At 41.3% G+C, this 17,799-nt stretch overlaps 1 protein-coding gene across 1 annotated transcript in view; it reads right to left on the minus strand.

Annotated features, from left to right (window-relative positions):
• The window catches only part of LOC145391345 (uncharacterized), a 107,492-nt gene that overhangs the window by 60,774 nt on the left and 28,919 nt on the right, over positions 1-17,799 (minus strand). The window contains exons 17-21 of the mRNA XM_080265944.1: positions 13,053-13,271; positions 8,348-8,540; positions 5,249-5,361; positions 3,702-3,710; positions 3,016-3,119 (exon numbers count right to left, since the gene is read on the minus strand). Coding sequence (XP_080122070.1) covers positions 3,016-3,119; positions 3,702-3,710; positions 5,249-5,361; positions 8,348-8,540; positions 13,053-13,271 — 638 coding nt within the window. The remainder of the gene's footprint in view (positions 1-3,015; positions 3,120-3,701; positions 3,711-5,248; positions 5,362-8,347; positions 8,541-13,052; positions 13,272-17,799) is intronic.

A 17,799-nucleotide genomic window follows, 5' to 3' on the forward strand; every position in this document is an offset into this window, starting at 1 on the left:
GAAAAAGTGATCATGCAGTTATAGAGTTCCAAATGACAGAAGGAAATGGGGAGATTAGAGATGAGCTATGCAGGCATGGAAGATACAACTTTGAGAAAGCAAACTTTACAAGACTGAGAAAATTTGTTGAAGAAGCAGATTGGTGAGAATTCAGGGAAACAAGAGAGATACAGAAGGAGGATATCTTTCTAGACTTCTATAATATGGCTGTGGAAAAGTATGTGCCAAAAGTTAGTGGGAAAGAGAACTGAAGAAAGTGTAACCAAATGTCATAAAAGACTTTGTAGTTACTTGTGGTGGAGTTTTATATATATTAGACTTGTGGACGAGCGGTTATTATATTTGAGTAGCTTTGTAAGTAGCTAATCTTCTTTCCCATTTGTCATGTAGTGACAGGAGAGGTAAAGAATAGTATGGGACTATTTTTATTTGTCTTGGAAATATTAACAAGTCTCTCACTCACGAGTGAGTTGAGCAGAGTCCCTGTCTCCCTGTCTCGCTCTCTCAGTCTCTCTCTCAAGTTGCTCAGCCCTTTCTCCTTCTGATCTGCCTGTTCTAAGGCCTGTCTCCTTCTGAGCTCTCTTTCCTAAATTCTGGTGTAGCAGGGGTTGTATCACGTGCGTTCCTTGTGAGTGGAAAGTTCTAGAAGCCTGTGTGTGAGTATGTGTGTGTGTGTGTGTGTGTGTATGGTCACTAGGCGCTGTCGTGTGCCTATAAAGCATTCCTTGAGTTAAGAGTGTGTAAGCATGTTTAGCATTGCTCGATTCTCGCAGACACAGTACCTTCTCATCATCTGACTTCCTGCTTCTATCTGTCTCTCTATCTATCTATTTATCTATCTATCTATTATGATTTGTAATTATAATATGGAGTCCTGATAACCTGACTGTTGAGGAATTTTGGTGTCTTTTTACAGTGAAGGACGCAGTTGACTTTCTCCTACAAGCATGGCATGAGATTACACCTGCAGTGGTGAACCATGCGTTGTGACTGCTCGTGCCTCACTTATGCATGACCCACGAGACGGCCATTCAACCAGTGGCCGAGGCTGAGGCAGCAACACTGACAGCAGCACAAGCTGTATCAGGTTTTGAGGATGTTACGTTGGCAGACATACGGGAAGTGCACGCTGCTACTGAGGAACAGCCTCCTGAGGAAGTCTTGCAAAGGATAGACGAGGCTGACGCAGAGACCAATGCCAGTCAGTCAAGTTGAGCAGCCTAGTGTGATGGAGGGGAATACAGGGCTGTGCATGTAAAGAATATGCAAGATCCTTGCTGCCATGGATAAACTCAAGGAAGAGGTGAAGGAACAGGAAGTCAGGAACCTAAGAATGGAGGAGGTTCTGGTTGGTATCGACAAACTCTTCCGTTTCTACACAGACAGGCACAGGCATGAAATAAACAGGAGATGACAGACGCTCATAACAAGTTACACACAGTGGGCTCAAGTTAGTGAAATTGAGGAACCAGCTACATCGTCTGATCCTGTTCCTGTTGAGGATGAAAAGATGCAATGTCAGATGTGTCAGCATTGGACTTCAAGGGGTTTATGGCTGAAGTGAGTGACTTTGAGGCTCCTGGGGAAGGTGCTCAAGAGGAGTCTGTGGAAGGAAGTGTTGGTGCGGCAAGAGGTGCAGTGGGGGGTGTGGCACTGTAAGTGTTGCCGCACCTCAGCACCCCCGTTATTTAAGTCCATCAGGCCTGTTGTCTACTGTTGTTAAGGTGACTACCCATATTTTTGTTATTGTAGCTATATCTGTAGTACAATGTCTGAAATTTGATAAATGCTAAATGATAATAGTAAATGCAGTTAGGGTGTCTACAACATGTAAACTATGATAGTCACTCGTACTGTCGGCCACTGATCTAATCTGAACAAAAGGTGATTTCCTCGCAGCATTTATATATGACTGCCACACAATACTACTGGTTATGTAATTTTTTGACTGAAATGAGTGGATGTTATGATACTTTGTTGTATGAACACCTCAGCATATTACACATTGGAACACCAATGAACTATCACAATTGATAAAATGTCCCAAAACTCTGACATCTCCATCAACACAATGACATCATAAACTTTTGAATCTGGGGATGGACTGGCTCATCAAAGCTGAACTTTGAAGTTGTCTGGGTCTGTCTCAGATATATATTATATTAATGCACTTCACAAACTGATAATTACTTCCCAGATTGGGTTAATATTTGAGACTAACACTCAGCTGTTAATTTCCCTTGCAGCTAATGAGCTTATATATGGGTAGAAATAAATACATTACAACTTTCTGTTACTTGAACTCTCCTGTTACTGAAGGCCTCTCAGCAGCAAGGACTGATATTCAGGTAGGCTTCAGTTGCAATGTTCTGATAAAAGGACTACAGTTGGGGTTACAGAGGGTATTTTGTAGGCAAGTTGTAGTCTGGCCGGAGAATGGTTCAACACATTAGCTTTATTAAAATGAGTTCAAGGGGATCTGATACACAGATTTCATGTATGCTGAAGTCATCATTAACACACTAGTTTTGGACTGTTAAGGGCTACTGTACCAAAAGACTTGTTGTTGTTGTTGTTGCTCAACCCCAGTCCTTGAAGGTGAGTCCATTGCCAATAAAACGTAAATTAGTTCAGCAGGAAAGATACTACATCAATAAAAAGTGAAACAGTACGGTAGGAATAATATATCAGAGAGGTGGATGGCTGCATGATGAAGTCAGGGACAACTCAATACATTTCCATGTCCAAGATTGGTGTACCGGTAATTAGGCAAGAGTAAGTTACAGTAACCTGGGAAGATAATTGTGAATTAAAGATGAACCCATCTGTGATCAGTATGACACCATGACAAATGAACACAGAAGGGATCCCCAGATTCCTCCCAGATACCTTCAGATACACTTAGTCTCTCTAGCAAGTTTCCTTGTTTAAAAACCGAGTTGAAAACCATCACCACCAAAAAGGCACATGCCAATGGGTACATTATTTGCAAGGGCTGATGTTAGTTACACTCACCTGAATTACCTCATCCATGGAAGTAGTTGAGAACATAGTCAAGCTACTCAGCATGTTCTTGTTGTTCTGCTGATCAGCACTTTCATCCTCCACTGCACCCTCATCTAGGATCAAAGATATGGTATTTTTTAAAAATTTAACAACCTAATCACATCATTCCAAAAGGTTTCTACTAAGCTACAAAAACATTATATGTACTCTTAAGTATATTATTTCCTGGTATACACTATGATGCTGAAATGATTTTCAACTTTGGTACCCTTTTTTGGCAAACAATTGCCCAGCTTTCAGTTTAATAATCACTGGAGACAAGAAACATTACAAATGGTGGGAATACTGTAGTTCAACAATCATCACTACACAGCAAAGTATGCTATAAATTCTCCTCAACATGGCCCACCCCTCTCCTGGTGACAATCCAGTGAGATGCCTGGAACCACTGTCTGACCCACTTCTCCATTTCTGCAATATTCGCAGCCTTTCCTCGAATTTTCTCTCTGTTGAGCACCACCTCTCCTCCTCTAAGCCTCACCTTCTCTTCCTAACTGAGACTCAGCTGGCTGAGATGACTGATACCAAACCATTCTCTGTATCTTCCTAACACTTTATCTATATTCGTTTCAAAGCCAAAAGCAGTTGTTGTGTATATGTACGCAACAACATATCTTGCTCTCATGTTCCTGAACTTGAATCTTCTGAATTCTCTACCTTCTGGCTCTGGCTTTCCTGTCGTTCTCTGACTAAATATATCTGTGCTGTTTACTTATCCTCTTATTCTACTTACTATGAAAAATTCTTCGATCATCTGCATAGAGAACAACTCTCATGTGTGGGGAGGCTCACCACATACAGCTCTTCTCAACATGGTGGAATCAAAGGCTTTTTGTCTCTTTAGCTCTCCTCCCCTTACTGGATCTCTTCAACCTCTGTCTCTTCACCGCACTGTTGCATCTTTATCTCATTTCTATCACTACTTCAATGGTCACTGCTCCTCTGAACTGTCTGCTTGTATCTCTCAACCACTATGATGGGTGCATCACACACTTCCAGCAACAAACTCTCATCCCTTCTCTGTCCAACTCTCTAAAGCAAGAATTAACTGTTATTCCTAGTTCTTCATATATGCAGCAGGTTAACTCTGGAACTGTCTTCCTCTGTCTATATTTCCTACTGCCTATGATTTCCAGTCTCTCAAATGCAGTGTGTCCAGGCATCCTGAAATGTACGGATCTTGAATTTGGCTCTGTTATCTTGTTTTTGTTTTTCCTTGGAGGGAACAATCTGTGGACTCCTGGCCTTTGGTTCCTTCTTTGCATAAAAAAAAAGAAAAAAAAACATGGAGGTGATTTGTTTGTGGCCACCCCGTATGGGAATACAGCATCTGGTAACAGACAGATGGATGGATAGATAGACAGATAGGTAGATAGACAGATAGATAGATAGATTGACAGACAGATAGACAGACAAACAAACAGACAGATAGATAGATAGATAGATAGATAGATAGATAGACAGATAGATAGATAGATAGATAGACAGATAGTACAGTAAATTTCATTACAGCCAGCTCACCAACAAAGTGGTTGACCTGGCAACCTATCCTTCTAGATTATTATCTATCTATCTATCTATCAATAGCCCGACGCCCTAATCCCGCAAAGGGTGGCCGCAGACAAAATGCCTCTAAGTCGCTCTGTCACCCACCATTTGACTACTCTCCCCCCAACTCACTCCTTCCTCCCTCATATACCTCTCAACTCCATCCCATCACCTCATCCTCAGTCTTCCCCTCCCTCTCCCTCCCTCCACCTCACCTACATACCCCCTCTTAGTTTGTCTATCATCCTCCATTCTCTCCAAAAAGTCCAAACCACCTCAGTGTATTTCTCCTAATCATCTCAATCACAACCAACTCCACCCCACAACATTCTTTCACTTCTTCATTCATCAACCTGTCCCTCCATGTCACTCCACATGCTCCTCTCAAGTAACTCATTTCCACTGCTCTCACTCTTGACTTGTTCTCCTCTTGCAAGGTCCATGCCTTGCTTCATACTTCAGGGTGGGGATCACAGTACTATCATGCAGGGACTTCTTAACTTCCATACTCACCTCCCTATTTCTCATCACTGCTTTCAGTGAACCAACAACCTTCCTTTCCTTCTGTACCCTTTCACGCACTTTATAGATTATTATAAAAATGTCAATTTAATCATCACTGGGGAAATCCTACCTTCATAAGAATCTTCTGTTGGAAGAGTGAGGCCTTTGAGTGATTTCTCTGCTTTCAACAGCATGTCCACCATGGACTGATCTCGAGCACTCACTGCCTTGGTTAGCACATTTCTGGAGAAAAGAGTATAAATGGATTATTATTATTATTATTATTATTATTTTATTTATTTATTTTTTTTTTACAGAAGATGAACATAGAAAAAACAAATTAAAAAAAAATCCATACACAAGATTACAGTTGTACTCCATTAATAAAAAATCTATAACAGTTGGACTTAAACTGCTGTAGGTTGACATTTGGCGGAAACTATTCTGGGAGAATGAGTTCCAAAGAGAAGCAGTCAGAAAATAATAGAATTCTGATAGGCAGAAGTCTGCAATATAGCAGCATGACAATCCAGTCATGTGTTACCAGATGTCTGTGTAGCACAAGGGAAGGCATGGAGAGGTGGCACAATGGATCCAACTTCATCTGAGCACTAATCAGAAAAGTATCCGTAAAATAATGAAAGGAAGGCAACACTCCATCCTACTTGTAGAGGAAGTAGTTCACTTGTAACTGCTGAGATATTAATAATTCTTATACGTTTGCTCTGCATCTTGTCCAGTTATTTTAGAGATATCAAACTGTGTGAATGGGTGTTTAAATGTGAAGGAACTGTGAAGCGCTGAGTCATCTGCAATAAATGAATAGGATAATGGGTGACAGACAACAGATCATTAATATGAATCTGGAATAGGGTTGGAGTTGGAGCCAAGCCTTATCCCTGTGGCATGCCAGCATTAACTGAGTGGAAAATGAAATAAACATCATCTACTTTTACATTTATCTTTCTGCTGCTGAGATACAAGGAAATCAGTGTAACAAAAGATGACAGGCCGTAACAAGGGAGTTTGGACAGAAGGGAACAAAGCACACTCTGTCAAAGGCTTTAGAAATATCAGGAGCTACTGCATGGGTTTCTCCATGCTGGTCAACTGATTGATGGATGCTATGAGTCAAGAGATTAAGTATATCAACAGTGGATCATTCATGGCAAAAACCATACAGTACTTAAGATGTTTAACAATGTGCTTATTAATAACAATCTCAAATACTTTACCAAAAGAAGATGTGCAAGCTATTGGTCTGTAATCAGAGGGGTCTGAGGAACTTCCTTCCTTTGGAACTGGGTGGGTATTTGCCTCTTTCCAAGAATTCGGAAATGAAAATGTATGTATGGACAGTCTGAATAATTTTGCTAGAAGAGGAGCAAGTTCAGGGGAACACTTCTTCAAAATGACTGGAGGATTTCCATTTGGACCTAGAGCCTTGTTGCTTGGTAAACTGTCTAGTCTGTATCTTTAGTGGAGCAGTTTCTGGAGAGTCAGTTTCTAGTACAGGAACATTCTGACTGACTCCCTCTTAGGCAGAATTTCTGGCAAACAGATGACTTGTTAAAGTTATTATTGAAAGAACTGAGAGCTGACCGGAATACTTTATTGTCATTAGGATTATTTAATACTGTAGTTTGGACGCTTGGTTGTGAAGAAAGCTCAGTTTGATGACATTTACTACTGCTTTTGCATGTTTTCCAGCAATTTAAATTGAACGAAGGATTTTTTTTTCAAGTAGACTGATATACATATAAAAAGATATTGAAAATTACTGTTTATTTTGGAACATCAGCATAACTGATAAGACACTTTACAATAGAGTACTGTAGACCCTCCAGATATGCAGGCTCTGCATGCAGGGAATCCCATTGTGTGGTTGAAAACAGGTGGCACCAAGGATGTGTCTTGTGAGGAAGAAACATCCCTGTTAGGTAGCACTGCTTGAGAGAGGGGTCCCTGAAAGTTGAAGCTGCCCATGTGGATAGTTTTTTCAATAATTTTATTCCTTTAAACCTCTTATTAGTGTTTTATGTCTGCTTTATCTCTATACAGAAGTATATGCCCTTTGGTAGCATCTTTGTAGAATAAATGGGATCATGGGGGATTATAGTATGCAAGTTGGATTTATTATTGTGAGGTTTTTCCAATGTTTTATTCATTTAAACCTCTTTAATGTCACAGTTTTATGTCTGCTTTACCCATATCTTATATATATATATATATATATATATATATATATATATATATATATATATATATATATATATATATATATATATATATATATATATATATATATATATATATATATGCAGTTACTGCTCGCACAACGTGTGATCCCAGTGCACGAAACTCACATAACATGGGAGGAAAAATCTGAGGCCAAAAAATGGACACAATGCGAAAATGATAGACGTAATGCGGGTGGAGGAAGCTGGCCGTTTTTTTGAAAACTGAACTACTCTACGACGATAGAGATAATGGGGCTGGAGGCCCCAAATTATGGTTCAAACAGTCATAATGTGGAAAAACAGAGTTATAACACAGTGGGAACAGACATAAAGTGGCCAGTGATAGTCATAGCGTGGGTTCCACCAGCCAATGAGATATGGCTATCACGTGTCTGTGCAGGGTGTTGTCACGGTCCACTGAGCATTCGTGTCCCAGCTGAGCCTATCCTCTCCCCTCGATCTGGCTGCACATATGCTCTGTGTGATCTCTGCTCTCATTTTTTTTAGCCAGGGAACTCCACTCCACCTCCCCCCTGGCAAACCCACCACCTCTTCCATTCAAGGTGGGGAATACTCTAGTCTCTCTCCATCCAGTTAACAGGGGCACAATAGTAGGCTTTGCATCACCCACTCATTTGATTATATGGCTACCACCCAGTGTAACAGATGGTTTCTTGAGTTATAGAAAACATTAGACTTGTCATTCACTGCAGATTCACCCAAAGATGAAGTAGGCTGCAATATGTCAAGCAAGTGGATGATGGTTGCCAGCACCTGCCACTACATTGAAATAAGAGGAACACTTCAACCATTTTATGAAGAAAAAAAAAAAGGTAAAACCTCCCTTTACTCACATGCACTGTAAAAGGAACAAAACTATAGGATGATCAAGGGTTTATTATCTGTTAATTATTTTGAAAGAAATTATCTATGCAACTTAATATATGTAGCAACTGCTCCTGGTAGGCATGAATTACAGTAAGTCATACCTGGATTTGTAATCCTTGAAGATGGATTGTGTGGGAAGGCGAGGAGAGATGCTGGCTACTGGGTACAAAGTTTCAGCATCCAGTTGATCAGAGACTCCCACCCAAAGTGTTAGTTGTCTGTAGGGTAGTATCACCTTTGCAGAGCTTTTGGTACTGAATGTCAGGGACAGTTTCTCACCATCACTTGTAATGGCTGGCAAGGAGAACCAATATGAACAATTAGTAATTTCTGAAAATACAACTGCAATGGGCACACTGTATAGGCATTTGTTATTTGCACTATGCACCATATATGCAGTAACCCCAAGTACTGCATGTTCAGTGTTTACACAGCAAGTTTTCACAGTTTCTGTGGTTCCAAAGGCCATGATCAACATTTCAAATACCTGTGCAAAGACCTAGTGGTCACAGACCTTGGGATACTGACATCACGACCTGGGAACACGTGCACACCACTCTTGGCGTCCTTCCCCAACCCACACCCCAACCTTTCCCTTCCACCCCCCAGATGCTGACCTGTAAGCATGCTAGAATCATGTGTAATCACCTACTGGTGCTACCAATGCAGTGTACTATGTGAACTACAATGCTGCCCAAGGAACAGAAAGCCATCAGTGTGAGAAAAAGGGCAAAAAGATGCAATTAAGTCTTGGGGGTGGGGGGAAGGATATACTGAAGCAATTAGACAATGGTAAATGTGTGGTGGACACAGCCAGTGTGTACTGAATGAAGGAGTCAACTATTAGAACTGTGTGCTTAAATAAAGATAAAGTGGAGCAGGCTATTTGACTGAGTTGTGAGCAAGACATGGGTAAGTGGCTTTATGTGGCATATCCAGTGCTACTAAAAATTGAGAAGCTTGTGATGAAATACATGTGTGTTTAAAGAGAGGCAGGAATGCCCATTGACACTGCTGCTATAAGAGCCAAGGTGAGAGAAACTTACTTCACAGTTGTGTGTGTGTGATGAACATAGACAGACCACCATCTTTCAACGCAAGGAAGGGTTGGTGTTGGAACTTTTGTCCACAGATACAGTTGAGGCATGCTAGTACATGAGGTGAGGAAGAGGGCACAGACTGTGAAGCAGCAGAGGCATACCTAGCAGACTTTAAGAAACTTGTGGACGAGGGTGGCTATAGCATGTCACAAATATTTAACAAGGACAAGACAGGCCTGTACTGGAAATGGCCTCCCCTCTACAACCTTCCAAATGAAGGACAAGATCAGCCTGAGGATACAAGGCACCCAAGGATTGGCTTACATTTGTTGTGTGTCAGTGCCACTGGGGACTGCCTTGTGAAACCACTTGTGATCCACAGAGCAGGATGTCCCTGAGCACTAAAAGATGAGAATGTGGAGTGGTTGGGAGTTCATTCATACTTGGAGCAGTTGAGAGTTCACTGGGAGGTCTGTTATAAGGAGTGGGCACCTTCCTCCATCATAACAAACTGGTCTGACAATATCTTTGTGAAGACAACTGAAAAATACTGTCAAGAATATATATATATATATATATATATACAGTAATCACTCCAATATCCGACGTAACAGAGCCATAGGTAGGTCCGGATATTGGTTCTGTCCGGATATTGGGCCCCAGCTTATGGACTTGTACTTATGGACCCTAACTCAGAGAAACACCTATACAACTCCCTCTGGACATGCATAGCACCGATTTAAGACCCAAATCACACCAATAAGGCACATAAATGACTGAAATAAATGAAAAGAAACATAAAATGAGGGTTTAGAAGTAGGTTCATACAATAATAAACATTCTGGTGACTGGCTCCTGGACTGGTACTTATGGACCCTAACCTAGCCTAACTCAGAAAAACACCTTCCTACTGCACATGCATAGCTCCTAACACCCTATTCACACCAATAAAGGACATTAAAGAGTGAAATGAGGTAAGTATAGTATGGAAAAAAGTACAGTATGAAACATTCTTATGTCCGGATGGTGGGGATGTTCGGATATTGGGCGTCCGGATATTAGAGTGATTACTGTATATGGCATTCAAAGTGATTTTAGCATTCAACAATTGCCCAGACCACCCAGAGTATCTCAAGAACTGCCACCCTGCAGTTCAAATGGCCTTCTTACAACCTAACACCACAAGTGTGATACAATCACTGGACCAGAAAGAGATAAGCAGTTTTAAAAGAATTTTATTATGGTGCTGCATATGAGGCCATGAGTGTGGATACAGACTGTGGGGTGCATTGGAATGAAGAGGACTTCTGTGGCATAAGTGTAAGTGATATGTCAGAGGAAGTTGTTAACACAAACACTAAAACACTAAAGGATGTTTTGAAAGGGATACAGCTTGAAAGACTATGTTGTAAATTCTGTTTCAGCCTGATGGAAAGTGACAGATGTTACACCCACACATCTACCCAGTTGTCTCGCCATGCACGCTTTCAGGCACACTGCAAGAGATGGATGAGATGGCAATGCATATCCCAGGAAAAGTTTCAGCGACAGCATGAGAGACAGTATCCTACATTTTGCTGGCTCTGAGGTATTGTATCAATGATGTTGGACAACATGCAGGAGGTAGAGAAAAAAAAAAAGCAGCTGCAGGAGGATGTATCAGAAAACATCTTGATGGAGGGTTCCACAGGAAGCATCTTATCCTCATACTTGGGTCAGCTGACAAGTTTAAGGATTCCATTCTCAACCTAGATGTCCCACTGAGAAGCTGTATGAAATCTACACCAAAATCAACAAGCTTGTGGTCGGTTGGATGGAACTGTTAATTAAAATAAATGATGCACCTCAGCAGAAAATCACTCGCTACATGATTCAAAGGCACCAGTGCAGCTCCCTCTTTTTTCATATGTATTTTTCCTGAAGCTGTCAGACACTGAATATTGAATCAGTGGTTGCTTTGTCTAACATAAACCCAAACTCCAACTTATCAGTATTCACTGTTTCCCTTATTATACCTTCCATGACTCTTTCCATTACATTCACTGTCTGTTTCAAAAGTTTTATGTCTTTATAATTTCCATATCAGGGCATCATCCTTCCCTTTTTATACATTTACAATCACATTTTTCAGCCAGTCAGCCTGGACAACACATTCACATACAATCAAGTTTATCAAATCAGCAGCTAAACCCACTCCTATATCTCCTGAGGCCTACAACATCTCAGGAGCCAATCCAGACACACTCATCGCCTTCTCCAGCTGTATTCTGATGACTGCCCTGCTCGCAGTAGCAGCATCAATCAAAGGCCAAGGGGCAAACATTGGATTTGCTGACTCCAAACCTTCCCTATTCCAGTCAAACTCCTCATTCAGGAACCAGTTACGTGTACATTGCTCTCTACAAGCATCTTTAATATGGAAGAGTTGAGAGGAAGGATGGGACTGGAGTGTATAGGTGTTGTGATGAGGTGAGGTAATGAAGACAGATGGTTTGGGCATGTGGAGAGGATAGGGGATGAAAACTGGGTGCAGAAAGTAAGAATTGTCAATATTAGGAGTAGGGTTGCAAGCGGCTGACTGAAAAAGACCTGGTAGGAGGTCACTGAGTGTGACCTCAGGGATAAGGGACTGAATAGGGAAGCTGCCAGAGATTAAGCAACATGGAAAGCCACCATTAGGTAACCAAGGCTGACACATGCAGGCATAATGAAGCCTTTAAGAATGAAACTAAAGGAACACTACCTTTCCTTCATCAATCTTCACACACTGCTCACAAAGAAGAAACACAGAAATGTTGTGCAAATGCTAGTGCATTATATAACAGTTCTTCATATTTAAATGGGTAGAATGGAAGAGAGAACAATCTAAAATAATAAACACAAACACATACAATACAGCAGGTACTTGTTTTATTGGAACCCACGAGACCGGATATCAGATTTAATGGACACTTTGAGGGCCCGCCAGACAAAACATCAGATGCTCTGGATACCATCGTTAAATGGGAAAAAAACACACAGACTTTCCGGACAACTCTGGGTCCATTGGACACTTTTTTTGCATTTAACATATACTATCCATTACATGGGACATACGATGCAGGCCTACTGGATTGTTCCCAACGTGTGGGGTGACTCAGAACGCAGTTACGAATGCTGGCAGCTGCTTTTCCCACCCATTTAGGCTAGGCTGGGAAGGAGCAGGTGCAAAGTGGTGGCACATCAGGCAATACAAAGAACAGCAACCAAGAGGGTCCCTAGTCTGACAGATCTGTCATACAAGGAGGCTGGAAAAACCTGCCTCCCTTAGAAGAGAGGAGAGAGAGGAGCAACACGATTGCAGTGTTCAGACCATGGATGGGAGTAGAAAAAATTGACAGAGAAGACCTGTTTATACGGGATGGGATAGTACAGAAGTATAGACTTATGGAATAGCCTGGACAAAGAGATCGTCCAGTCTAAAAACTTAAACGAGTTTAAAGCTAAATTTGACTTATTGAGGAACAGCGACGGAAACCCACGAGCATAGTACATTCCGCGTATATCACAATTAGGTATATTAGGTAAATACTTAAATATTTGGAATGACTTAGACAAAGAGGTGGTGCATGAGAAAAACATTCATGTGTGTAAAGGTAGACTCGATAAATGTGGATATGGAGACAGGACAACACGAGCATTGCTCAATTCCTGTATACTACAAATAGGTAAATACACACACACACACACACACACACAATGTAAATTTTTTTATGTTTCATCTCACCAAAGTAGCTGTATCTGGCAACTGAAAAGTTTTCAGGGTCTTGCCACCCAGAACACTTGATAAACACTGAATCTGTAAGTGCAGTAACAGTAAGTATGGGAAGTGTTCCTTTACTTTCTGCCACCTCTACCAATTCTTTATCCTCTTCTTCTACAAGTTCAGTCCAGCAATTTCCTCCAGTAGGAGACTTATTGATTTTGATTCGTTGAAGAGCCAAACCTGAAAGGAAAAAGAAAAGTTCTAATATCACCCAAAAGAAGTTCTTCTGCAAAGAGATGGTGGCACCTAAGGGAGATAGTCACCTAACACTGAATGCTTTTACAATCATTATCATCATTATTTAAGTAACTCTTAACTCAGATATGTTCTGACCTAGTCTGAGCATTTCAGGCTCATTTCTGTCAGCTGAGGTCCACTAAGGACAGTTTTTTTCCCCTATGAGAGTTTCAGGTTCATTAAACCTTTTTGGAGATAGGAGTCTGCCTAAGTAGTAGTAGTCAAAATAGAAGCATTACCCTTTATCAACGATGGGTCTCTTGTAGCTAAATCAGAGTGCTCTAAAGGTAGCCAATTATGAAATTTATGTGATGTTCTTACAAGCACATTTCAGATGAGTAAAATTACTTTGTAAGACAACCTAGGACCGGACAAAGGACTTGGTAACGGGTACATGGAATGTAAGAGGAGCAAATGATGAGGTGAAAGAGAGAGAGATTGTCCAGGTGCTTGAGGGTGTGAAAGTGGATGTATGTGGAATAACTGAAACAAAATGGGGAGGAGAAAGTGTGAGAGAATGGGAGTATGGATGGGGTATATGTGCAGGAGTAGGTGAGAATGAGAGGGCAAAGGAAGGAGTATGTATAGTTGTGAGTAAAAGATGGAAGAAGAGCATAAGACAGTATGGATCAGTTGGGTCAAGGATTGTGTGGGTAAAGTTGAAAGATGGAATACAAATGTGGGCGATTGTGTGTGAGTATGCGCCAACGCAAGATCGTGCTAGAAGAGTGAGAGAAGAGTTCTGGACAAATGTAGAAGTGTGCAAGGAAAAGTTTGGAAGGAATGAGAGTGTTTTTGATCGGTGATATGAATGGTAAAGTTGGGAGTGTGAAGGTGGATGGAATAGTTGATGAGTGGGGTGTGCCTGCTGAGACAGATGAGAATGGGAGTGCTTTAGTGGACATTTGTGCTGGGAGGGGGTTGGTGATAGCCAATACCCTCTTCAGGCATAAAATGATCCACAGGTATACATGGCGGGTGATGAGAAAGGTGGGTTGTGAACTGAATGAAAGGAAGGCAATGACTGATTATGTGTGTGTGGATGAAAGGATGCGAAGATGTGTAATGGATGCAAGAGCTTATAGAGGTTGGGGGAGTGGACTTTCTGACCACTACTTGGTGGTGGCAAGAATTAGGATTCAAATAAGATGGAGGAATAGATGAAGGGAAAGATGTGAGGAAGGAGTAGTTGCAAGGAGAGTGGAAAGGTTACAAGAGGATGAGAAAAAGGCAGAGTATAAGAGAGAAGTGGAGGAACGATTGGGCAAATATGAATTGGAGCAGATGGGAGACGTGGAAGGTGTGTGTAGGATATTTACAGAAGAAATATGTGCAGCATGTGATGTGGTGTGTGGAAGGAAGAGAAGACGGAGGGGGATGCAAGGAACAGCATGGTGGACTGAAGAGGTGAGACAGGCTGTGGCACAAAAGAAGAAAGCATATAATGAATGGATGAGAAATAGGGGTGGGGAAGAAGTTGAGAGGTGGAAGAGAGAGTTATATGTAGAAAGAAAGAGAGAGGTGAAAAGATTAGTAAGAGAGAGTAAGAAGAGAGTGGATGAGGAATTTGAAAGGAATTTGAGTGTAAAGTGGAGGGACTGTAAGAAAATGTTCTGGAAAGAGGTGAAAACAGTAAGACAGGGTGGAAGTGAAGTTAGCAGGGGAATGAAAGATAAAAATGGTTGATTACTAGTGGAGAAGGGAGAAAAAGTGAGCAGATGGAAAGAACACTTTAAGGAATTGTTGAACATAGAGGATGGAAGTAATGCGAGTATAAGTGGCTGGGGAATGGCTGGGAGAAGGAGGGAGGTGAGAAGACAGGAAGAAATCAGTAGGATAGAAGCTGTGGAAGCAATGAAGAAAGTTAAACCGGGGAAAGCTCCAGGAATTGATGGAGTGTGTGGTGAAATGCTGAAGCATGGGGGAGAGATAGTAGTAGAATGGATGTGGAAGATGTGCAGATCGGCCTGGGAGGAAGGTAGAGTCCCGGAGGATTGGAAGTCAGGTATAATTATTCCTTTGTACAAAGGAAAAGGGGAAAAAGAAGTGTGTGGTAATTATAGGGGCATTTGTCTTCTTAGTATAATAGGAAAAGTGTATGGTAGGATACTTATTGACAGACTTAGAGAAAGAACAGAGAAATTAGTTGGAGAAGAACAAGGAGGCTTTAGGATGGGAAGAGGTTGTGTAGATCAGATATTCATTTTTAGATCTTTAGTGGAAAAGTTTCTAGAGAAGGGAAAGAAGTTGTATGCGGCTTTCATGGATTTGGAGAAAGCATATGACGAGGTGGATAGACAAGGATTGTGGAAAGTATTAAGAATATATGGAGTAGATGAGAAGTTGTTGAATGCTGTGAAGAGTATGTATGATGGTGCGAAGGCTGCAGTGCGTGTGGATGGTGAACTAAGTGAATTTTTCTCTTTGAAAGTTGGGTTGAAACAGGGATGTGTCATGTCTCCATGGTTGTTCAATCTGTACATGGATGGGGTAATAAAAGAGGTACAAGGTAGGGTAGTGGATGTTGGAGTGGCCCTGGTGAGAGAGGATAGTGTTTGGAAACTCCCTGTACTGTTGTTTGCAGATGATACTGTGTTGTTGAGTGAAGACGAAGGGGAGCTGCAAGGCTTGGTGAATGAGTTTGGGAGAGTGTGTAAGAAACGGAATCTAAAGGTGAATGTAGGTAAGAGTAAAGTGATGGTCTTTGAGAGAGGTGAAGTCAGTGAATGTACAGCGAGGTTGGATGGTGAGGAATTGGAAAATATGAGTATGTTTAAGCACTTGGGTAGTGTGATGAGTAAGGATGGAGGTTTGGAGGGTGAAGTGCTTGAAAGGGTACAGCAAGGGAAGAAAGGTTGCTGGTTCTTTGAATGCAGTGATAAGAAACAGGGAAGTGAGCATGGAAGTGAAAAAGTTACTACATGACAGTATTGTGATACCAACTCTAACGTACGGAAGTGAAGCTTGGACGTTGTTGGACGGACACAAGTCAAGAGTGAGAGCAGTGGAAATGAGTTATTTAAGAGGAACCTGTGGAGTCATGGAGAGACAGGCTGACGAATGAGGATATAAAGGAGCGTTGTGGTGTGGATGTGGATGTGATGGGAAGCGTTATGAGGAACACACTGAGGTGGTTTGGCCATGTGGAGAGGATGGAGGGTGAAAGACTGACGAAGAGAGTGTATGTGAGTGAGGTGGAGGGGAGAAGAGGGAGGGGGAGGCCGAGGATGAGATGGAGGGATCGGGTGGAGAAGTATATGAGAGAGGGGTGTGTGATTTGGGAGCAGGGCAGTGAAATGGCAGGGGACAGGGCGACTTGGAGGCGATTTGTTTGTGGCCACCCCAAACGGGAATGAGGCGTCTGGCAATAGATAGATAGATAGATAGAAGTCTCTGGTAGCTTTTATCCACCATAGTTATTACTTCACTGTCAACCACAAACCTCTTGTTTTCAAATCAGACTCTGTTCAGAGATAATCTTTCCATAAATTATAATTTGCTATTGATCTTAACTTCCTACATTTACATGGTGTGGAGGCCAAGAACACAGGCCACTGACCTCACTGATGGCACAAATCAGAGAGAAAAAGGAAGATATAGCCAATAGGAAAAAAGATGATACAGTAAAACTATTAACTCCTCAATAATGTTAACCCTTTTAGTCCAGTGACCTGTTTTACTGATTCAGCTTTGCTACCTCCAGATGATTATATTCAGCCTCTAGGAGCCATCTTATGGTAATGAAGGGTATAGCTAACCTTTCCATTTCAAGAAGTTTCTCTATCACTAAATAAAACAGTCTGGGGATAGCAAGAATAAAATTTTTAAAATATTACATCATCAGATTTTAGCAGCTAAAAGTATGAGAATGTTTGCATTGCAAATGCTCTGCTATTGGGCTGTCACATTATTAGACAATTATAAAGTGGGGGCTTTCCACCATCTGTGCTTTTCTCTTTTTATGTATCTAAAGCAGTAGAACAGGTACTACAAACTGCAAGCAAAGATTCATCTTAGCATGAGCCCAGTGGACTGCAGTCCAAAGCTATCCTTCTATGCCAGTCAACCATTCTCTTTTCAGGGATTGGAAAGAGATGGAAATGTCTGTATAATTGGACAGCTCCATCACTTGGTTATATAAGTGCCAACACGTAAAGATGTCCCTCTCCAGCACCTGCCATACAGAGCACAAGGGAAATACGTGGGTGGTATCCAGAGTAATTTCTCCCAAATCCCACAAATTTTTAAAGCTTGCACAGTACTGTATTAGAGTTTTAACAGCACTCACTTATATTTACATCAGCGTAACGCTTATTCCTCTTGCTGCTTTCTCTTCACTTTTTTTTTTTAACTATTCCTTTTCTCCATGTTTATTACCATTTCCACTCAAAATCTGCACATAAATTATTTTGTCTGCCCTATCAAATTTCTGTTATTTCTCCTTTTCAAGTTCATTATGCTTATGGCATAT

The sequence above is a fragment of the Coenobita brevimanus genome, chromosome 18 (genome assembly GCF_032717465.1).
Source record: "Coenobita brevimanus isolate Jiangsu-jjx chromosome 18, ASM3271746v2, whole genome shotgun sequence".
NCBI classification, from domain to species: Eukaryota; Metazoa; Arthropoda; class Malacostraca; order Decapoda; family Coenobitidae; genus Coenobita; species Coenobita brevimanus.